Consider the following 24864-nt stretch of genomic DNA (forward strand, 5'->3'; position numbering starts at 1 on the left):
CTCCTTCCTTCCCTTCTTAATTCCTTTTCATAAGATCAGTGTTGGAAAGGACAATAGAAGCTATTCAGTCCAATCCATTATACAGATGAGAGAGAGAGGGTTAAGTGATTTGCCCATGATCACACAAATAATAAGCATCAAAACTGGTATTTGAATTTCTGTGTTTTGATTCCAAAGTCAATATTCTTTTCATTATGCTTCCTATGCTGCTATTTATTAAACTATTTATTTATATGTGCTTATATATACATAGTTAAATGTATATATGTATAAAGTATTCCAAATAAGTGTAGTTTTAAACAATTAAGATTCAAAATGGAACAAGACTTGGGATAGCCAGCACATATACACACATATATCTTATACATATGTATGTACATATATGTATGTGTAGGATATGTAGCCATGCCAACAGACTCTTTTCATATATGAATGTAAATATGCATACACATGCATACACTTTTCAGTGGACTAAGCTTCAAAACTGGCCATTGCCAGAAATCTGAAAAGTGCTTCAGAAGCTGTCTAATGTGATTTCTAGCTGAATGAGAATTGCCTTTGTAACATAATTATCCCAACCTTTCTTGGGAGGGAGGGAGAACAATGGGAAGAAGGAGAGAGAGAAAAAGACAGAAAAAAGAGAGAGAGAGAGAGAGAGAGAGAGAGAGAGAGAGAGAGAGAGAGAGAGAGAGAGAGAGGGAGGGAAGGAAAGGGAGAAGAGAGAGAGGAGAGGGAGAGGGAAAGAGAAAACAAGAGAGGGAGACAGACACAGAGAGAGAGCATTAACAGTGATACTTTTCAGGCTGTTTTTCCTTATGCTAAATTGAACTTTATCCATGTTTAATAAACCATTATTATCTGTAGAATTAGAAGGAAGAAATATGTTAAGTATAGGTACTTTCTTGTTTAAGCTTTTATGGTCATATATGTGTATATGTTAGATGTACACATATCTTTATAGTTCTTGGAAAGATATGAAATATTATTGATTTCCTCAATTGATGCCAATTACAATATCTCTACCCTTAGTAGTTCATCTTCATATATCCATGAACATCACTATCATCATTTGGTATTTCACTTGGCATTATCACTTGCTGTTACAGTCTTCTGGTGATGACTTTTCAACTTTCCAAATTTAAAATGAATGATTCTTGATGACAGACTCACAGGCCCTTCTTGGTATCAGATTTGACACTTTTCAATCTTGATTGGATAGAAAAAAGTTTGGACCTTGGTGGAATGGCCATGTAGCCTCCAGCATCACTAAAAAGTTACAAAGTAAGACTTTAATGGAGAAATTGATACACATGTTTTGATATGTTAAAAGATTGTTGAGAGGAAAGCTTTTTATAAACTTTGAAATAGGAACTATGTTTATTATATTTATACATAAAATATATCTGTATCTATAGCTATATCTCTATAACTATATAGAGATATGTAGATATTGTATATTTAAATATAGAATATAGTTAATGTAAGAAATATATATTTATTACAATTTCAATGTGTCCACAGAGATTTAGAGAAATTATGCAAATATATATGCGTATATAGAAGCAACTTGATGGCACAGTGGCTAGAGCACTGGCCCTGAGGTCCTGAGTTCAAATATTTCTATTGAGTTTGCCACCATTTCCCCAAAGTTACCCTGGTTCACAGCCTTTCTTACCCCACATAGCAATTAATCGGCAAGTTTTATCTATTATTCCTCTCCCACATCCTTATATCTATCCTAAACTACTCAGTTCAGGCTGTCATTATCTCTCATATGGATAATTGCAGTAACCTCTTATTAATTTTCCCTCCCTCAAGTCTTTCCTTACTCTAATACCTCCTCCAAATATGCCAGTATTGATGTTCCTAAAGTACAAGCTTTCCTATGTTACTCTACTGTTTCTCTAACTCCAGTTGCCTCCTTTTGCCTTAGGACCAGATAAAATCTTAACTATTTGTCATTTTAAATTCTTCATAATTTGATTCTAACTTTTCTTCCAAATTTTATTACATATTTCTCCCCTCCATGTAATTCAGATGAACTAGCCTCCTATATTCATCAAATATAATGTTCTGTGTCCTCTCTCCATGTCTTGTATAGGATGGTTCCAACTCATGGAATATAATCTTTCTTACCTTTGCCTCTCAAAATACCTATCTTCCTCTAAAATTTAGCTCAACAGTTTGGAGCTATGTCCAAAGGGCTATAAAATTGCATATACATAAAAAAGTTTTGAATAGATGATCTCTGATCTATCTGTAAATTTATTTATATATAATATATATATAAAAATTATATATATTATACATGTATGTATAACCATTGAACATATGGACATTTTGTCCTCTATGCTCAAATATAATTTTGTTGATGATTTCTATATAGTTTAAGAGAGTGATTCAGAAGGTGAATATAGCCTCTTACCCTATATCATTTCCTTGATGTACATGCAAAATACCTCTAGTCTATACCAATTATCATTCTTTTTGTGCCCTGGTGCCATTTGTGACTTCTTTTCTAGCGACCATATGATACCTTAACATCAATTAAGCTACTCTTGGAAATGAGCAATGCATGTGATAAGATCAGCTCATCCATTTTCTTGCATTCCACATCTTTCCCACATCATTTGAAGCTGGGCGCTAGTACTTCCATAAAGTATTTCTTCTGCCCAATGTCCTTGTGGTTACCCTACTTCAATTTCTATACATAGTAGCCAAGATTTTTTATTATCCACGAAGACTCAGAAAATTCATAGTTTAGACTTAAGCCTTCTAAAAGCTAAAAATGGAATCAGATTAAATCTCTACCTACCAATCAAGCAAATAAATAGCACATATTAATTGAAATCTTATTTCATCCATACCTGGTACCTATGAGATGTTATAATAGCTATAAATGGTATGGAAACTTGCTATATATTGGGGAAAGCTGTAGGAAACTTTGATTCTTTTAACCTGATATTTTTGTTTACTAAATTCCTAACAATAAAAATTATAGAACTAGAACTTAGAGATCAACTAGATTCTTGATGATGATTTATTTTTTATAATATACTGGTAGCCTGTGTAACCTCAGGAAAGACTGGGGTCAAGCCCTATTTTTATGACATTGTGATTATTGGCAAGACACACCAACTTTTAGTGTTTCAGGCCATTTTCTAAGTTCTGAGTTGCAGATAGTTGCTGATCCATGTGGATAGAGAAGGTTTGATTTTCTGTGTTCAATTTTCTCTTTATCTGTGAAATCACAAAAAAAGAAAAGAAAGAATATAATTATGATAATTTATATTTATATTATTTTTTAAAGTTTACAAAGTCTTGTCCCATAACAACTCTGTAATGTAGGAGGAGAAATAATTATAAGCCTCATTTTAAAAATGAGGATTGAAGTCTATAACATTGAAATGTCCTGCCTGCCATCACACAATTAACTAGTTACTGGCAGAAGAGAGGCTTGAAGGAAAATATGTTGACTATTTATCCAGAGCCCATTTCATTAGAACATATTTTGCCTCTTGATACCCTTACTATAGATTAAAGAAAAGTACAGCAAAACTCTTTAAAAATAAAACTATTGTAAATAGGCATGATGGCACAATGGAAAAAGGACAGGCAGGATGCAAAGTGAGGAAAAAAGTCAAGTCTTTAATGTACTGACTGTATGACCTTGGTCCAGTTATTTATCTTCTCAGTATCCCAAGCAACATTTTAAAAGTATCAATTGTAGAGTATTTGTAGAAGTTTTCATTACCAATGAAATCACAAACCTGCCCTTGTTTACACTACCTTTCTCCTCAAAAAGTGTTGTCATGAACAATGCTCTTTTCTTTAGACCAAAAAAAAAAAAAAAAAAAAAAAAAAAAAAGAAAGAAAGGAGGGAAAAGTTTCATAAGAGTCATTTAGCTTTTCTTTTCCAAATTCTTAAAGAAAAGAGTATTTTTCAAGGCAACACTCTTTATTAGAAGTCTTTGTAGACATAAAACATTTAACCACCCTCTTGCATGTTATATTTTACATAGGAAGAGTAGAATAACTAAGAGAGTAAGCCTATTTAAGCATTATTCAAATGCTATGGAAATAACTAATCTTAATTACTTTGCCTCTTTCTTGTGGCTCATCATCTGAAATCAACATATGGCATTAGCAGCCATAATAACTAGCTATTGTTTGTCCCAGCATATTTTTTATCCCATAGCAACTTTGTGAAGTAGGCAGTGTGAGTTTCAAGTGATCTAATATCAAGTAATAGGCTTGATTCAATTTTAATTGGTTACCATAATGATTTTTTTTTTGGCTAGATGACCTCTAATGTGCTTTACAATTTTAGATTTTACCAAAGAGGCTATACACACTGTATAAATACATATTTAGAGAGGGTCTGTGAGTGTCCAGAAGCTTTACTTAAGAATCCAGATAATAAACTTGTTAGGGAAGGGCTTGGCTCACTTTTGTCTTTGGATCCATCTAACTACCTATCTATCTATCTGTCATCTACCTACATCCTCTTATGTGTACATATGCATGTACATATACATATTTACCCATGTATAAATGTACACACATGCACATGTGTAAATGTACATCCATATTTGTGTGTATACATATATAGAGAGAGACAGAAAGAAAGAGAGACAGAGAAACAGAGATTTGATGACAGTTCTTGCCCTCATTTTACCTGCTTTTCTTGTTTTCCTTTCCTTGTTCTTCAACTTCAGCAGACTATGCTCAGAACTGGGAAAGACATGGAGAAAAAAATTATTTTGGTACTCATGCAAAACATATGGGGTAATACCATAGTATTTGGTAGAAAAATGGCTCTCAGTTAACTGTTACGGAAATGAAATTCTCTCCCATTCTTTGCTTCAATGAAGTTCTCAGATTTCAAGCTTGACCATTCCTAGTAACAGATTACCATCCAAAACCCATTGTATTGAAGAGCTCCTGAATAGGAAAATCTAGCATCTAAGTAGCCTTTAATAGCAGTGACTTAGGAATTCACCTTTGAAATATTATGAATGAAATTTGCCCTTTGGCATTAGTGACTTCCCTGAAATATTATGATGAAAATGGCCCTTTGGTTAAATTTGAATTTTAGTTTCAATTTCATCACTTCAGCAGTATAGAGAGTTTGAAGGAGATAATGATTCAACCCTTCCCTTGTTATACACATAAGTATATAAATCTAGACTCTATTTATATCCACACAACTAATATTCTTACTTATTCCTAGTCAGAACACATCTAGAGTATTGTGTTTCACTTGGGACATGTATTTTAGGAAGAGCAGAAGATGATGAGAATGATGAATAGAATTGGCTGGGGAAAAAAGAAGTCAACAGTGACATAATTGTTTTCAAGAATTAAAAGACTGGCCATTTTGAAGAATGATAAGATTTGTTAGACTTGGATCCCCAAAGAAGAATTATGTATCACAGATTTAGTTATCATATAAATATTTTTAACAAATAGAACTATACAATAGTGGAACATGTTGGTATCTTGAGAAATTGAGTTCTCTCTCAGTGACGAATCATTTTGTCTTCTTTTGGGTAAGGATTACATCAGGACATAACATTATAGAATTTGAAAAATTGTAGATATGACATAATCCAAATGTTTCCTTTTACAGATTAGGAAACAGAGGCCCAGAGTCAGCTGGTAAATTGACAAAAATAAGCACATTGATTTTGTTGCATGAAATTATCAAGTATCAGGAATAGTGTTTAAATTCATTTCTTCTGAGTATTCTTCTGAGACAACACCATTAAATAGATAGTGTGTATTCAAATTGTCTTAGCTTTCTCTCATCTATATGCTTCCTTCTAGTTTTGTATTTACTTTTTTTTCTGATCAGTTGATCTGAATCCAGATAGCTGGATTCTAAAATTATATATATAGAAATCCTAATGATAAATAATTAGTAGACTCTTAAGTTATCTATAAGAATCACAATACTTAATTTTCTGACATGCAAATGATTTTACTGATCTTCAGTGACCACCTTCCTATTACAATGACTGATTTACCTTTGAGGTATACAATGTATTAGTTTGGAGGATATTGTCAGGATCTTATAGAAATTCTGTCCTCCCCCAGTTTATGTACCAAATGTTAACACATCATTAGCTAAAATTTATGGTTGTATGTTTAGTTATTCTCTTCCTAAGATTGTTGTTCAGTTTGTTCCAGCTATGATAGATTCTTTATGACCCGATTTGGGATTTTCTTAGTAGATACTAGAGTGGTTTGCCAATTTCTTCTATAGCTCATTTTACAGATGAAGAAACTGAGTCAAACAGGGTTAATTGGCTAGCCCAGGCTCACATAACTAGTAAGTGTTTGAGGCTGGATTTGAACTCAGGTTTCCTGATTCCAGCCTTCTATCCACTTTCCACCGTCTCTTGATGGTGGCCTCTTGAATACTGAAAAGTAAAATGGTCAAAAATGTTTAATATTGCATTTGGTTTCATGAGGTAATGGACATGCTTTTTTATTGCCTCTTCAAAGATTACTTGTGAGTTGTTCTACTAATTGCAACTTCATTTTTTCCTCTGAATAAATGTATAGCAAGAATTAAAGTAGTGTTGCTTAGGAGAGAATAAAAATAGCTATTAGTTTTTTTGTTTGTTTGTTTGTTTGTTTTTTTAGTATTTTAAGAATTATAAAGCACTTTACTTCTATCATCTCATTTTATCCTCACAATAACTCTGAGAAGTGGGTGCTATTATTATTCCCCATTTTGCAAATGAGTAAATTGAAAAACAGAAATTTCAAAAGACATATTAGTTGCCCAAGGTCACATAGCTAATAAGTGAAATTATTTTTAGGTCTTATAAAATCCAGGTCTTGTAATCCTCGCTGCCAATAGAGAGCTATCTTTGGAGACAGGAAGACATGGATTCAAATTTCTCCTAAAATATACTGGTTGTGTGTCATCGAACCTCAGTGCTCCAGGAAGCTCTCTAAGGCATAAATTTCTAAGAAGATATTGTCTTGCATTGGTAGAAGAACTTTGTCATCTCAGAGTGACCTATACTGATGAAATCACATCATCCTGTTCCTGTCCTAAGAACATTAATATGGATGTGATTCAGTTCCTGCAATGATATATACAGACAAAAGTTGTTGATTAAGAATAGCAATACTAAAAGACTAATTTTGGATGGTCTAAGAATTATGTGACCCTTGGGAGTCATGTAAGCTTCTTATAAGATAAGATAAGAAAATAACTGAGTTTCTTTTCTGTAACTATTGGTCATTGATTCAATTGGAGTTCTCAAGACTTTCAAAGTTGTTCATTGATAATTTTTTTTTGGCAATATTTAACTTGTTCTCCTGATTCTCCTTCTTTTGTTCTGCATCATGGTCTCTGAAATGTCAATTCTCAATAGTCAAAATGAAGGAATCACTTCCTTCCCCCTTTAAATATCTTTAGAAAATCTTCTTTCCCCAAACTATTCATTCAGAAATAGTCACCAGTTCTTACATCACCAAAGTTGAATCCATGACTAGGGTACATATCACTTCTTGATTCATATTTTCTGTGTGTGTGTGTGTGTGTGTGTGTGTGTGTGTGTGTGTGTGTGTGAGTATTTTTTCTTCAGACTAAGTTGGATAAATATATTGACAGTACCTTCTTTCTAGCTACTGGGGTATCATTTTATCAATCATTGTGACCTTGAATCTCAAATGTAGAGTCTCATGCTTTTCAACCAAGTTTTTCTCACATTGGCCTGGCCTGTTATATTTCTAATTTTAAAAAGTTGGCTTCTGCCTACTGAGAAGGTGGGCAAATTTGGTAATGCTTATTAAATATTTAACCTATTTGTCAGATATTTGGAGTTTGTTGTTGAGTCTCCAATTATATTTCTCCCTTTTCCCCCACTTGACCCCCATTCACCTGTATGCATATTGTAGGAAATTTAATCCACATGTTTTTGATTCATTAATTTATTGATTGTATAAGCATCATGATGTCCAAGAAAGAGACTTCTTGAAACTTTTTAAATGATATTTAAAAAAAAAGCAAATTATAAATTTGCAAATATTCTAGTTAGGAATTTCTTCAAAATCTGGGGACATTCCAATTCCAATGGGTTCTCAACTTTGTAATACTCAGTCAACAATCATTTATTAATCTCCTTATAAGTTTTAGGCACTGTGTTAAGTGCTGGAAATACAGCATATTTTCCCAAGAAAGGCAAAAGTCTCTTTAGGAGGTCTCAGACTAAGGAGGAGGTGGGGAGGGAAGGTGATACAAACAAGTATGAATTTACAGAATATGTACAGAGTACATTGGGGATCATCTCAGAAGGAAGACACCAAGATTAGGGAGAATTAGAAATACTTCTTGTAGATTCTGGGATTTTAATTGAGTTTTGAAAGGAGCTAAGAAAACTATAAAGTAGAGATAAGGAGGGAGAGAGTTCTAGGCATGAAGGAGAGAAAGGGGAAATAGCCAGAGCTGGGAGATTGAGTGCCACGTGTAACAAACAGAAAGAAGATTAATATCACTGGTTTACATATTATGTGAATGAAGGTGGAAAGGGGGGGTGTAAGATTATTAAAAAAAAAAACTGGGAAAGTAGAGAAGACTATTATATATATTTATAAAAGTCTTTATATGAAGGCTTTTATATTTGATTCTGCAGACAATAGGGAGCCACTGGAGTTAAGGTAGGAGGGTGACATAATCAGACTAGCAATTTGGGAAGAGCAATTTGATAGTGGGTAGAGGATAGCAAGTGCCTTTTTCTTTGACTCATTCAAAGCCCCTCAGCCATGTACCTTTATGAATAAATTTTCTTGAACATTAAAAACTCATTTTCTCTGAAATAACTTGGATTGAAAATGCAAAAAATTTAGTTAGAAAATTACTTTTCTTTCTTGAACTGTCTTGAATTGCTATTAAAAAGAGAGGAAAAACGTGCATAAAGTGTTCTCTTATTGCTGGAAAAGAATACTTTCATTGTTAGTTCCTGTGCCGTTAAATTATCAAGAATTATGGTCAAATTCCAATCTCATGAATGCTATTTTTATTTTTTTAAATAAAAAGATGAGGAGGTTGTCTCTTTTCATTTACAAAAAATGATAATTACAATGTCTTATCCCTAAGTCACATGCATTTCCTCACTTAAGATTTAAGGAAATGCTAATAGACCACAGCTTAACTACAAAAATGAACTGGATCTAGGTTGTCCTCCTCTTCTGTTTAAAATAGAAAAGAACTAAACCTTTTATGCATATCATAAATCTCGCTGGTCCTCTATCAAAACTATGAATCCTTTCACAGAATAATGTTTTTAAATTCATAAAATAAAATACAACATTTTTACCAAGAGAAAAAATAAAATAGAAAAGAATTGTTAATAGATTAGGTCTTCATTCAAAATAAGGAGTCATGATTTGGGGTATGATCAAATTGAAACCTCTGTTTTTTTTCTCTTTGCTTCCTCTTGTGAAATGCTAAACTCTCCAAATTCAGCTATGTGTTTTGAGAAAAAATCTATCACAATTTGCAAATATTTGGAATTGAGGGAAATGAAGCAATGTTTAAAAAAAAAGTTGTAATATTGAGGCAACATTTTAGTGGTTGGATGAAATTTCTAAGGGACTGTTCCTTCTGTCTTACAATACCCAAGAGAATGATTATCTCTTGGTATCTACATGCCTTTCATGCCTTAATGCTTATACAGAAAACAGTCAAATGCTAGAAAAATGTGTTTAAGGACTTCTGTTCTTTTGGTTCTTCCTGAACATTAGCTCTCTGGTACTAGGAAATTAAAATGCATTTTATTCTAAATGAAAAAAATGGGTGGGGGATCAAAACTCCTCTTCTTTGTCAAAATTCATTTAAAATAATTAGTGCTTACTTTGTCCAATTTTGAATAATTGGGATAAAAGGAAAATGTGACTTTTTTCTATATCCTCATAACATAATAATTATTTCCATTTTTCTAAAATTTTCTAAAATATCAAGTGCTACTTTCTTAGAATGGATTTCTTAGAAATATAGAGCCAGCAGTTTAAAAACTAATTTGAAAAACAACAAACAAAAAACAAAATATTAGCCTTGTGCCAGAAATGCCTGAGCAGGACAGTCCTGGATTACCTCTAAGGGCTTTATGATACTTCTATTGGCTTTAGCCATAGCCTTATACTTCTCCCTTTGTCAACACTCATGGCTTAAATGACCAAAAAGATCTCTACAGCAATAATTCTGTAGCACTGTCTACTACTCTGCCAGAGCTAGATTACTTTCCACTCTTATTTCCATTTTATGGAATTGCCACATGGAATGTGAGGACAATATCTACTCCTATGGATCATATGCCAAAGAAATGATTGTACTTCACTGGCAGCTACTCTTCATTTGTACTTCATTGTATCATTAAAATCTGGAATATCTATTGATCACTTGCTATCTATTATGTACAAGACGTGATGGCAAACTTTATATACACAAAGGCAACAGTAAAACAAGCCCTATATTCATGGGTGAGAGATAGATACATATGAAGATAGAAAAATGAATAGGTATATTTAGATAGATGAATATAAAGATAGATGAATGATAGGAAGAAAGAAAGATGGATAGATGAGGTTAGATAGAAGGTTTATCATGTTCCAGAAGAAAAAAAAGAAGTTCCTTGCTCTTAAGGAGTATTATTTCGTTCCAACAGGGAACAAAAACATAAAGGGCTACTAGAAAAGGAGAGGAGGGGGTAGGAGATGGAACAAATGCTAGGATGAGCCAGAACTGAAGCCACCAATGTAAGTGGGCTACATTGGTGTGGTAATCCCCAAATGTCATACTCCTGAGTAGGATTACTTCAAAGTCTGCCTTTATTTTATTCCTACTGTTTGTACTACTGATTTGTTGAGGCATTAAGCAGGCATTGATCATTTCCCCATATTCCAGATAATTCAACATTATGTTTAGTTATTACTTGGACAATCACTCCTGCTAACACCTGATTAGAACAAGACCCATTGTAATCCATTGCAAAGAAAAGTATAGAGGAATAATATTATAGTGTCTCAACAAGGAAAGACACCAGAGCTATAATCAGGCAAATCAGGTGTTCTTTATCCATGGCATGACCAAATTTTGACAAAGTATTTTGCAAGCTGGGATCACCAACACTCTTAGCTTCTCCACCAAAGATGGTTGAGGAAGAGTAGGAGCCAAGAACCTCTATTTTCTTTTTGCCTCAGTATTCATTTGATCATGGTTCATGGTTCCACAACTTTAGGTGTGGCAGAGGTTATAGAAGGCACAAATATCAATTGTTACATTGAGACAATTAATCTAGACAACTGGCTCATGGCTAATTAAACATTTCTAAATAAATATACGAAGACATCCATGATAATGTGTTAATACTTTATTTTTTTTTGTTGTTGTTCTTACTCCTTTGCTACATCATTATGTATTTTTTCAAAATGTATTTTTTTTCCTTCCTTAGTTTTTGAGAGTGGATCAAGATAAAGATAAAGAGTGTAGCCTTGATTGTGCAGGATCCCCTCAGAAATCACTCTGTGCTTCTGATGGAAGGACTTTCTTATCCCGATGTGAATTTCAACGAGCCAAATGCAAAGATCCTCAGCTGGAAATTGCTTATCGAGGAAATTGCAAAGGTAAATCTCTCAAGATGAAATGAATTCCTTAGTTTACATGATATGTAGCTGAAACTATTTGTGTATATTTATGTTCTCAGGTCTTCCAAATTTTTGTATTTTTTGCTTATTTTTATGGTTATCTTTTGGCAAATACTTTTCAAGTCTCTATTTGTAACTTTTAATTTGCTTTTTTTTTCTTTTTAAGGAAAAAGGTAATAGCTCCACAGTTTAGAAACTGAATAAGTCATATAAGTTTGAAGATCTTAGAAATGTTTATCACCATAATTTGTTGTCTCCTCAAATGCTCTACACAGGATTTTTCCAACTCTTCTAAATATTCCTCTTTACTCAGTTCCTTTGGCTATTCTTCCTTTTGAAAGATACTTCACATTTGTCTGCATAGCTATTGTGGGCATTGCATTTATTTATTTAGTTTTATTGATGTCCTCCCAATTATATTTCACTCTTTGGACTTAAGAAACAGACAGTTTTTGTGCCAGGTTTGGAAGGTCTGAAATAGTTGGAACACAAGAGAAAGCATTGAAAATCTTCCCATTATAAGTACAGGAAGCCAATGATCTGCTATTAAAAAATAATGTATTTGGGAAAGAGATTTGCTTCCTTTACTTTGCTAAATAGAAGAGAGGAGACTACACAGACAACCTTGCAGAGATGTTTTTTCTCTATTATCTACCTCTAGTAACCCTAATAAGCCAATAAAGAAAAACAATTATTTCAGAGAAATGAGTTTTTTTTGGTTCCAGGCTAGACCAGTTTTTATACTACCTTATTTCTGTTTCCATCAAATGCTTCCTTATTACCAGATTGGCCTATATCACTTCTTTCTTTGACAATTGTAATTACCATGTTCCTTGGGCTAGAGGTTCTGTTTGTCCCCATGAATTATACAGGGAAGCAGAATGTGCTTTTACTGATCAAATTTTATGTGTTAGAAAAATACCATGACAACAGACTTGGGATAATTTTCATTGGCCTGAGCAGCCCAATTGTCATTTATTTGTGACTTCAAGTTTGCCACTGGAACTAACATCCCTAGAGTATTTGCTTTTATATTTATAATTTAGATAATTCCAGGTCTAAGGCCGATAGCTATAGTTTATTGAGCTCTGCTTTTGTTTTTCACATACTACATATTTTTAGTTTATTTTAAATGTTTTGATATCTTTTTAAAATGTCAACTGAATTTTCCAATTTCTCATGCCCTCCCTAAAGATCTTGATATTTAAAGACAAAAAAGAGAAGAAAAGAAAGGAATGAAAAGAAAATCTCAAGAAAATAACTAGCATATTTGTATACAATGTTAAACAGTGCATATACACTCATGGCTGGGGCCTCTGCAAATAAGGGAGAAGGAACATTCCCCTATCTTTTCTTTGGGAGCAAATGTGGTATTGTATTCATATAGATTTAAATTTGCAATCTCCTCTCCCCCTTTTCATTATTGTAATAATTGTGTTTATTGTTTTCCTGTGTTTACTTACCTCTCTTTGCATCATTTCATATAAGACATCAAGATCTCAGATGGAGCTTCATACAGTCTTGGAAACCATTAATTGCAAAAGGAGTTTAATGAGTAAGAAATGTAAGATACCAGAGATGTTACCAGTTATGGATATTGGTGAATGTAATGTTCAGACCTCATATAATAGTGGATGTTGTATTATAAAATAAACTTTCTAAACCTACTTTACTGCCAAAGAATTTTTAGTGGATTCCCATTATCTCTAGGATGAAATACAAACCCATGAGAACAATCTGGTTCTCCCTATCATACATTCTGTCTTCATTATCTACATTCTAATTATATATCTGTTTGCTGACTTTCTCCCATACTGGGAATTCCCTTTTTTAACTCTACTTCTTAGAATCTTACCTTGGTTGCCCTCAGATACTATGTCTAATTTGAAACTTTTTCTATAAATTGCATGTTGTTGTTATTGCTCTCTTCTTTCTCAAATTGCCTAGTGTTTATTTATCTGTATATGTTATATTTCCACCAATAGATTCTAAATTCCTTAAGGTCAAGGACTATTTTTCATTCTTGTCTTTTCATTTTTGTTTAGTACTTCATATTTGTGGCATTGAATTGATTTGGAAGTAAAATTTAAGCAACTCTGACAATGAAAAGAAAGAGAGAAATTTCCCACTTAAACTAGCTATTTAAAGCAATTATTCCACTAAGGTAGTCAGGCATTCCAAATTCAAACAAGTTAGGGTACTTAAAAATTTAATTATTATATAGGTATTATTATATCTAGAAAGATACTAGATATGAAAGTCAAGATTAGAAAAGAATCACAAAAAATTTAAATCTCATTACCATTAAAACCATTGCTGAAAGTCAATTTCTTTATCAGTATACTTATAAATTAAACTTAAAAATAATTTTAAAGCAACCATCTCAGATTTGTTTTTTGGTTTCTATTTTTACAACTCAGATTTTTTTTAATGTCATTTCTTCCTTGATATCTATCCCACCCCACAAAATGCTTGCATGCCCTTCCATTTTTTATCTCAAGAAACAATTATCAAAAGTGTCTCACAGTGAGTGTGAGATGGAAAATGTGAATCTATAGTGAAAGTTATCACCGTGCCTCTCCTAGTACAAATATCTTAAGAGATGAGCATGATTCAAGGATGTCCTCTTCATCATGTTCACAGTCTATCTGTTTTCCTTAGGTTGGTAATACTACTAATGGGAGGGTAGCTGATGTTCCTAGAACTCCCGGTCATCTAAAAGACCTCTGCTTTGTTCCCTTTAACTCCTTTTATCTTCTCTTGTCTCTAGGTAAAACTGGAAGAACAAATAAGATGATGTGATTGACATCCAATGTATTCACATCTATGTGTCTGAAGCCTTTTAAGTGTATTTTCCCCAAATTATCAATTTTCCTGTTTTTGTTTTTGTTTAAAGAGAAGTCCTAGTTTGTTTAAAGAGAAGTCCTAGCTGCAGCCTCTCTTATTCATAACTGAGCTGTGTGTAATGAAAAATAAAAGACACATCCAGTCATTACCACAGCTACCATCCCATATCCATTAAAAGAGACATTAACACTTTCTGCTATAACTGTTTGAATATATTGAACTGAACTTTTTGGAAAATTTCAGTGAATTCCTCCCTTCCTTCTTCCCTTCCTCCCTTCCTTCTTCCCTTTCTCCCTTCCTCCTTTCCTCCCTCCCTCCCTCCCTCCCTCCCTCTCTCTCTCTCTCTTTCTTTCTCTCTCTCTCTCTCTCTTTCCTTCCTTCCTTCCTTCTTCCTTCCTTCCTTCCTTCCTTCCTTCCTTCCTTCCTTCCTTCCTTCCTTCCTTCCTTCCTTCCTTCCTTCCTTCCTTCCTTCTTTCTTTCTTTCTTTCTTTCTTTCTTTCTTTCTTTCTTTCTTTCTTTCTTTTTCTTTCTTTCTTTCTTTCCTTTCTCTCTTGGTTAAGTGACTTTTCCAGGGTCACACAGCTAGTAAGGATTAAACTGTCTGAGGCCATATTTGAATTTAAGTCCTCCTAACTCCAGGGTTGTTGCTCCATTTACTGAACTCCCTGGCTGCCTCCAAAATTTAAATGGTTTTCAAGGATAATGTTTACCATTCATGATGTTCATTTTGTTTTCTTTAGAATCTAAACCTATGTGATTCTACTGTAATTAGAACTGTCCTTCAGTGGAAGGGACTGTTTTGAGAAGTCATGAGTTTTCTCTCAATAATGATTAATGTCAACAACAACAATGACAAAACTTGGATTTATATAGTGCTTTATGATGCTTTACAGATAGTGTTATTTGATCACCATTATCACAATCTCATGAGGCAGGTGCCATTATTGGTATTTTACAGATGCAGAAACAGAAAGGCAAAGGTTAAGTGACTTGACTATAGTGGGGTTTGAATTCAGGTCTTCATGATTCTTGGTCCAGTACACTATCCCCTGTTCCTTCTCCTTTGGATTAATGGTTGAGTACTTGTCAGCAAAGTTGAGGGAAATTCCTGTTTAAATTAAGGATCAGTTATGATATTCATACTCTGAAAAGCATGGGAGAAGCTTAGACCGACTAAGGAATAATAGATTTCATTTTCCTATCTAAACCAGATGGCCTTTGAGGTCCCTTCCAATTCTGGCCCTCCCTGATAATGTTTAGGGGCTTTTTACCCTATTTGAAAAACATATGAAAGGCTTTGTGTCAGTATGTGACATTTTCTAAATGTTAACTAGCACCAGTTGTTTCCCATACTGCTAATCAGGTCAATATATTTCTCCATAAGGGAAACAGTAATAGCTTTCATAGCATTGCAGAGCATTTGAAGATAACTCACTGAATTGGAAATCCAGGGTACTTTAATTCTAAAGGGCCTTATAGCACTTCTTCCTGCTGCACTTTGAGAAAGAAGGAGAGAGTTCATCCTTTCTCTAAAGTTTAGGAACATCACTGAGACTGGGAGTGTATCATAATTATAATTTGAATATGAGACAATGCAGAGAGGGGATCTTTGTGGGAGGACAACCTGATCATCAGAAAGTATGAAGAAGGCAACTAAATGTAGAAAGGCTTTACGCTCATGTTATCTGACTGGAGAAAAGAAAACTAGGGCTTAAGTAGGCAGTTCTTCTCAAAGTCTGGTCCAGAGCATCCTGAGGAATCTCTGAAATCCTTTCATAGAGTCTACAAATTCATAATTGGTTTTTATTTTTAATGTGATCAATATCTATAACTATAACCCACATAAACAAAAACTCTTTGGACAGATCCTCAATCATAGAGACCAAATATATATATATATATATATATATATATATTTTTTTTTTTTTTTTTTTCTTCAAGAGGCTTATATTCTCTTAAGATGGGAGAATCAATTGTGGTTTCTTCACAGAGGCTGAATATTTAATTACCATTTTTACTGTCAAGAAGTTCCTGCATTATATGGTGGTGTTAAGAAATTGAAAGAATGAGTATCTCCCTTTGGAGATCTGCATATTTCTTCTTTAACAAAGGATAATTGATAACGTTCTAAAATTTTGATTGAAGCTCTCCAAATTCAAACCCACATTCCTCAAATAAGAAGATAATCTTTGTTTCTGTATAATGTTGATCAAATGGGTCATTTTGGTTTATTTTTTCCATCTTGACTGCAGTTGTCAGGATTCCCATATTTTTATTTAGAGAAATATAAGATTTGATGATAAAATTAACTTAGAGTGCAAATTATGAATAGGAAACTTCTTCCAGGTTGTACCAGGTTATTTTGGATGGATGTAGACAGGCAAAAGGAGCATTATTCCTTTGACTGCCTTGTGTTTATCTTCAATGAATAAATACCAACCTCACTTATGATCTTGAACAGAAGATATATTTTCATATAGTAATAGTTTTCATATATCTCTATGTAGGGAAATAAGGAAATACTTTACCCTTGAATATTAAATAACCTGTTTCTTCTTTACTTATAGAAGTAATTGTTAGTGCAGGTTTAAAATATGCAAGTATAAAGAAAAACATAGGAGAGGGGAGTTCACCTCATTAATAGTTTTGGTTTCATATTCTTTTCTTTGTCATGTTCCTTTAGATAATTTCAATTAAATATACTAGTGAGGACATTGCAGATTTCCTCAAATTAAGTTTTTAACTTCACCTTTTTTGCCTTTGAGGATGGAATTCTGTTTCTAGATCTTACAGATTTATTAGATATGGACCAGAAGGCTTCTGCCGATAGAAATCAAACAATTACAGAAGTTTGTATTATTGTCGACTTTAAAAACTTATATTTTAGCATTTTTTCTGACCTCTTAAAGATTACTTTTTGACATGGGTAGTAAATTTGAATGAAGTACAGATATATTCTTGTGAGCCTGTCTATGGGCATAGCCTGATTTAACATTGTACTATTTTCTTGTTTGTTTTATCAAATTTTTACGCCATGAAAAGTGAGTTTCTTGTCTCCTACTTTATGCTGAAGTAACAAGGTTCTCAGCTCTACATAACAGTTGTTCAGTCATTTCTCTTGTATTGAACTCTTTGTGATTCTATATATTTTTTTTGTAAATATATTTCCTTTTCTAGATCATTTTGCAGAACAGGAAACTGAGGCAAACAGGGTTAAGTGACTTGCCTAGGATCAGACAGAGAGTGTCTGAGGTCAGAGTGAAACTCAGTGAGAGGAGTCTTCCTGACTCAAAACTTGATATTTTATCCACACTCTACCACCTAGATGAAAAAGAAGGAGCTAGCCATTAAGTTTTTGCTACTTAATTCAATATCAGGAGAAAAAAGGAAGTTAAAAAATACAATATTAGAGCTGGAAGCAAACTAATCATTATTTAATCTACTCCATTTTGCAGTCAAGGGAATGAAGTCAAGGGACATTCATTGGCTAGAATCACATAGATAGTAGATGGATGGAGACTGGATTATAGATTTCTTTAACTTCTCTTCCTGAGCTTTTCTACTATATCACTTTGTACTATTTAAACAGTTCTAAAAAGGAAACAAAATATATAACTAGTGGCCTCTGTTAAGTCAAGGGATTTACAGACACTTATAGGATTCAGAATATGATCTGGAATTATATAACTTTTTGGCTTTACTCTTGAAAGTCATATTGTCTGTCTGTGGCTGCAATTCACTTGGAATGTGTATATGATAATCCCATGAATTTCTAAGTCAATGACTGAAAAATCCATATGCTTATTTTAACATAACATGTACTAGGAGTCTATTTTTCTTAGCTCAGATTTTACATTGATAAAAGGATGAAGGGCAAGATGACTAGAAAGTACCCTGGAAGTTATGTTTAAATGGGTTATTCCTCTGGTTTCATCACAGGCCTTCTGCTTGTAGAAAATAATAGAGAATTCTACTCTGGTGAATTACCTGCAGGACTGATGCTTGTTTGCTTTTACACCATCAACAATTTGCTTACATTCTAATAGTTGTAAACATCTCCCATACAGAAGAAATGTATCCCATTCCCACTCTCACTCCCACCTCTGATATCCTTGATTATTTTAGACTTCCTATATTGACTATTTCTTTATTACCATTTTAGTCATTTCAAATTTTCAGTCTATGATATTCACCATCTATCTTTTGATAAAATGCAGAAGGGTGTGGGAAGATGGATAGTATTTGTCAATTATAATAATTTTTAAGGAAGGAAGGAAACAGGCATTTATTAAGCACTTACCATGTGCTAGACACTGTGCTAAATGCTGAGGACACAATTATAAACAAAAAAATATAGAATTTGTCCTTAGGAAGCTTAATTGCTCAAAAGGGAAGACATTACATGTATGGAAGCTGGCAGCAATGAAGGGAAAGGAATATACCTGATTCAGGGGTATAATTTTAAAGTTCAAAAAAAGTCAAGAAAAGGATTGAGATAGGAATAAAAACAGACTGGCTTAGGCTCCCTCACAAAATGGAAGTGCTGGGAAGAACTTCAGTAAAGTTAGAAAGGAGGAAGGCCTCTTAGAGCATATTCTGGGTTGAACAGATTGCATGGTAGGACGTTTTAAGACAAGGAGACTCCAGGAAGTCAGAGAAGTTCTAGGATGAAGCAGCAAAAGAAGCATGATTTTGAAGTGCAGGGAAAATCAGGAACAAGGATAGGAAGGAAATAAATATAATAAACAAAGAAATAAAAGACTGAAACAAAGTTATATTTTCATTAAAAGTAACAAGAGGCTCATCCTTCATGTAATTCTCCTATATGAATTTTCTTATCTTGAATAAGAGTCTTATCTATTTAAGTCTCCAGGTCCTATTATATGTTTGTTGCATTACTTTTTTGGGGAGATTGTGAGATATAATCACTTTTAGATGATACACAGAATTTCAAATCCAAAAGTAATTAGATTTATTTTAAAATGTCATATTTCACATGATAATTTCACTATATCATTGATTTTATACATAATCATGATACTTCAAGCTGATTAATTTCATGTTTGTGGTGCTTGTTCTTCTTGAATGAAGCATAAAAATTAATGTTTTGTTTTTGAACCAAGAGTCCAAATTCTTTTTTTGTTGTTGTTTAATTTTCAACCTGGACAAAATTAAAAATAGCTAAATACTATTAATCCATGGAACTGTGCTGATATTTCTAATATCAAAATATGACATGTTAAAAAGAAAAACAAAAATTAGCTCTTTGAGAATATTAAGGTAATTTATAAAAAGCAAACTGAATTTGGATGGAGATTTAATAACTTATCATTTACTTTCTTATGTTGTATTATTATTATCATTATCACTATTATTATTGATAGAGTCAGCACTTCTTCCTGAGCAACAAGTTCTAAGAATTATTGCATAGGAAGTGAACTGTCATCATTATAAAGTCAGATTCACATCCTATACAAAGAAAAGAATTACTATTGTCACTATTAAAACTGAGATGATAAGTTCTTGGCTCCTTTGTTCTTCCCTCAAATAATTCCCATAGTGTTGTGTAGGATTTTAATCTGGCCTAATAATGAGTATTATTGTTATATAAGACTTAGTACTTATTTATAGTACCTTTCATCTAAATTCAGTTTGCTTATTACAAAGCTTTTTATCTTTATAATCTCCTGAGAAAGCTTGTTACTTAAATTTTTTTCTACATGATTAAGTTAAACAACTGACAGTTTTTCTTATTTTCTACATCATATTTTATAGGGATACTGATATGAGTAATACTCTTACAGCACCTTTTGTAAAATACTGGTCATCATTTAGTTGTTACTGATCATTCCTGAGAAGGACATTAAGGAGCTCCTGACTTGATTTGTTTGAGAACAAATTTTCAAAAATCTGATAATGCAAGGTTACATAAATAAGGGATTTTAGATAATAGTTAAATCTCTTTATCTTCCATGTTTGACATACTTCTTGAATGTATTTGTTCTCTAAGTGAGTCATATCCATAGAAGAAGTGTCTAGTAAAATAAAACCAGATTTTTAACTGTTCAGATAGAACGGTGGATATTTGTCAGCAGTAACTTGTTTGATTGCATGCCTTAATTTCTTTTTCTCCCAACTCTTCTCTTTTGGTATGTTTTTCTGCTTCTTTATGTGTTCTCCTTTCCTTCCATATCTCTATCCCGCCCCCTTCTCTCCTCTCCTCCCTTCTCCTCTCCTTTCCTCTCTTTCCTCCTTTTTCTCTTTTTCCATTGCTTCTATGTCTCTGCCTTTGTCTCTCCCCATCTTCTTTTGTATGTATACATGTTTGGTTCTGCCTCTCTCTGTCTCTGTTTTCCTCTTTCTTTCCTTTCTCTCTTTCTCTGTTTCTGTCTCTATTTCTCTCTCTTACATAACATGACCAGAGAAATACACATACACACACACACACACACAAAGAGACAGAGAGACAGAGAATCAGAGAGAGAGACAGAGAGAGACAGAGAGAGAGAGAGAGAGAGAGAGAGAGAGAGAGAGAGAGAGAGAGAGAGAGAGAGAGAAGGATCCAAGCTGCTGGCATATATCTTCTTAAAGATTCAGTCAAGTTATTTGGGTAAGTAATATCAAAAGAACTTGCCATATTTGAAGTCAATAAAGCTTTCCAGTGGCATCTTGGCAGAGTTTCTATAGTTATAAATCATCTTCAATTGGTACAATAGCATATTCTCAGAATTTCCTCTGTTAATTTTTATTTTCATTATAGAATACAGGATATAGTACCTAGCATAGTTCTGGATAACTTGCAGGCACTTTATAAATATAATAATAAGATATTCTTGTTATTTTATTTTTTCATCTATTTTTGTTTAGTTCTGGTAATGTACCATTAACTGGATAAATGACTAACTTCACTCTTCCAGTCTCAATTTCCTTATTTGCAAGGAAGAGATTGAAATAAATGATCTTTAAGGTTTATGAGGTTATGCTCATTGAGGTATTTTGGTTACTGTCTTCATCTGCTCCTTTTCTTGAAGCATGGTTACTTAGGAATCATGAAGAGGACAGGACAATTTACAATTGTGCCATCAACAATTGAGATGTTGGGATGGTTTGCTTAATCCATAAAATAGCACTTAATGACAGTGAACCCTTTTTAGTCACTGCAAGACTATGGAGTTACTTGTCCTTGATAACCTGGAAGTAAAAAGTTTACATTTTATTACCTGAATCACCCTCCCCCTTCCTGAAACAAGGTGTTCTAAGAACATGACAAATAAGAAGTGACTCTTTTCTTTAAATGGGCTCCTAGAACTGGTCCTCATTTATATTTTCTGCTTTTAAATTATAATTTCATTTGATTCTAAATGCACAAGGTCCATATCTGAAATAGTCATTTCAAATACAATTGGACTTGTGCTTTTTAATCATATCTGCTCTCCTCTCTTGCTGAAATTCTATATGCTTGACGTTTACCTTAACTTTTTTATGGTCCTTTAAATAGGTTTAGTGTTTAGAAATGTCTTTCTTTATAGACCAAAGTAGACATAACAAGAGATTTTACCTTAGGTCTCAGGTTCAAGAAATGATCAGAAACACACTAAAATATGTTTGGAATGTCACAAAAATATATACCCTCCCCTTTTTGCTTAAATGACCTATATAGCTATGAAATAATGAGTCATGAGGTGAAATACTTACAAAATAGGTAAATCGACTGAACTCCCAAGAAGGTCTTAGACTGCATTAAAATATGTCTCCATACATCATTGGTCTCAGGAATCTTGTAGTCAAATCTAACTACTTTGGAAATGATGGCCTTATATATAGTCACACAATCTGATGATGATAATGGCCATGAAGAGTTTCCATCTTAGCATATTTTGGAGTGATTGTTTATATGTTTTAATAAGCCACAAATGGCACATAGTTCTAAGTTTAACCTCATTGGCACTATAGCTACTCTGGCAAAAAGCCTACTACTCTTGATCCCATGTGTCTCTTGCACTTAAAATAAAATTACTTCTAGTGGCTGAAAACAGTGTCTTTTTCAAATTATTTGGAATACTTTATTAATATGCTTGCCAGTTATAGACAAACTGAAGCTTTTAATATAATTCCCAGCAAAATCTTATGGAGAAATGCCACTATATTAGGCAACCCGACTGCATATGAATATTTAAAGTGCTTGGTCATATTTGGGGACCTAACATATTTTTCAGTCAAAATACAACTATTTAATTTAGGTTTTCTAAAGAGAAAGAAAGTGTTGTTTATGCCAGGGAGAATTCCAGCACAATATTTTAGCTCATAGTTAACTATTTGAATGATAAGTGGTTTAAATATTAATGATTGGAAAGTCACAGTGTCTGTTTCTGTCAGATGCCTATCAAAATATATATGATGGATTAAGGTTCTAGTACTGGATAAAGAAGATTGGTAGGGGATTGATTTCAATATTATAAGAAATATAATGAAGGCTTGAACTAGAAGGTCAGACATTAAAAGATGATGACAGGTATGAAATATCTTGGCGGGGGGAATAGAATCAATAGTACTTCATAATGGATTCGATATTATGATTTTTCTGGGATAGAGTTGATTCTGGCCAGTACTTTGGTATTTTGTTCAATATTTGAACAATAATAAATACTTGTAGTCCATTCACTAGTTAATAAAAAGAGATTTACTTAGCCATAAAAAGAAATATTCAGTAAGGATAGGCTTTGGAAACATGTTGAATTGAAAGAGGGAAACTTCTTTGTCTAAGTTGCCATTGTTGCCATCCTTATGCCAAACATCAGAGAGTAAGTAGCTCTCTGTGGCTCTCTTGTACTCAGGCACTTTCAAGGAAAAAAAAGATAATCTATATAACCTGAAACAGGGGTAAATGAGTAGGATGTATTAAAGATATGTCCAGGTTTTGAGCACAGAAGGACTGGAAAAATGACTGGCAATAACCAAAATAAGGGAAGCAGCACCCCTGGGTTTAGTGTAAAAAAAAATCGGAGGATTTCATCTAGCCCTTACTTACTTACTACTAATTGATCTTGGGTATATCTGGGCCTCAGTTTGGTCATCCATTCAATGAGGATGTTTTAAATAGATGATCTCTAAAATTCTTTCTAGGTCTAAATGCTACAAATCAGAAAGAAGAAAGTTTTGCTGAATTTGTTTTTAACATGTTAAGTATGAAGTGTCAGCAGCACATCAAGAAACAAATATCCATTAAGTAATCAGATCAATGAATCTGTATCTTTGGAGAGAATTCAGGACTAGACATACCGATTTGGTATTCATCTCCTTTAAGCTACAATCAAACCATTGGATGTGTATATGGTTATGAAAGAATATAGTATAGAAAGAGGAAAGTAGTGAATATTTGAGGGGACTGGCCTTGTAGAAGGAATAAGATCCAGCAAATGGAAGGAGAGCAATCAAATAAATATAGTAGGACAACCAGATCAAAAAGAAGAATTCAATGTCACAGGAGTTTAGAGGAAAATTGATCAAGAAGTATTGAATGCTGCAGAAAGATAAAAAAGAGAAGAAATTATAAGAATGCTTTGTAAGGAAATCATTAGTAACTTCCTATTCAGTGACAATAAAGAAGTGAAGGGGGAAGCCAAATCGAGAAGAGCTAAGGAGAGAGCGGTGATGAGGAGATAGCTAATGTTTAATACTTGTTGATGAAGCCTGACAGAAAAATGAAGGAGAAGCATAAGCCACTTGTAAAGATTGTGAAAAGCTCAAAGGAAGTTTTTTTTTTATATAGGTTAAGGAATTATTGAAACAGATTCTGTTGAAAAGTAAAGTTGTTACTATGTGAAAGGCACTATTTTAGGCACTGAGGACCCAATGACAAAAATAAAATAATCACTTCATTCAAAGACCTTAAATTCTACTGGGTTTGGGATTAAAAAAAGCTATAGGATAAACAAAGATAAGAAAAATACAAGGTAAATTTGTTTGTTGAACTGAATGGACTTGATCCAGGGAAATAGTAGACTAAGACACTAATTTTATATCACATAAATTGGGAGCTTTAAAAATAACTTTTTCATTATTTCTTAACTATAATATCTTTTAGAACTCTGGTGAATTTACTCAGGAGGGGTTAAAAGTATAAGAGTTGAAAGCATAACACATTTATTTCCAGGTTTTTTTTTTAACTTTTATACAGTGCTGCATCATGTAGAACTTATAAATAAAAATGTCAATTAGAAGGCCTTACCAGGGGAGCTGTTCAGCCTTTGTAACTATCAAACTCAGTGGTGTCTATAAACATCAGTGTATTATTAGTCCCCCTTGGTTTCATCAAAGCTTTTAGCACAGTTCAAGTAATGCTTTCTAAAATCT

General features: G+C 33.2%; 1 protein-coding gene across 4 annotated transcripts in view; it reads left to right on the forward strand.

Moving 5' to 3' along the window:
* SMOC2 (SPARC related modular calcium binding 2) overlaps window positions 1–24864 on the forward strand; it is a 260249-nt gene that overhangs the window by 61648 nt on the left and 173737 nt on the right. For all 4 annotated transcript variants that reach the window (XM_051998150.1, XM_051998151.1, XM_051998153.1 and 1 more), the window contains one exon: window positions 11472–11643. In XM_051998150.1, the coding sequence (XP_051854110.1) occupies window positions 11472–11643 (172 nt within the window). The remainder of the gene's footprint in view (window positions 1–11471; window positions 11644–24864) is intronic.

This window comes from Antechinus flavipes, chromosome 4 (assembly GCF_016432865.1).
Source record: "Antechinus flavipes isolate AdamAnt ecotype Samford, QLD, Australia chromosome 4, AdamAnt_v2, whole genome shotgun sequence".
NCBI lineage: Eukaryota > Metazoa > Chordata > Mammalia > Dasyuromorphia > Dasyuridae > Antechinus > Antechinus flavipes.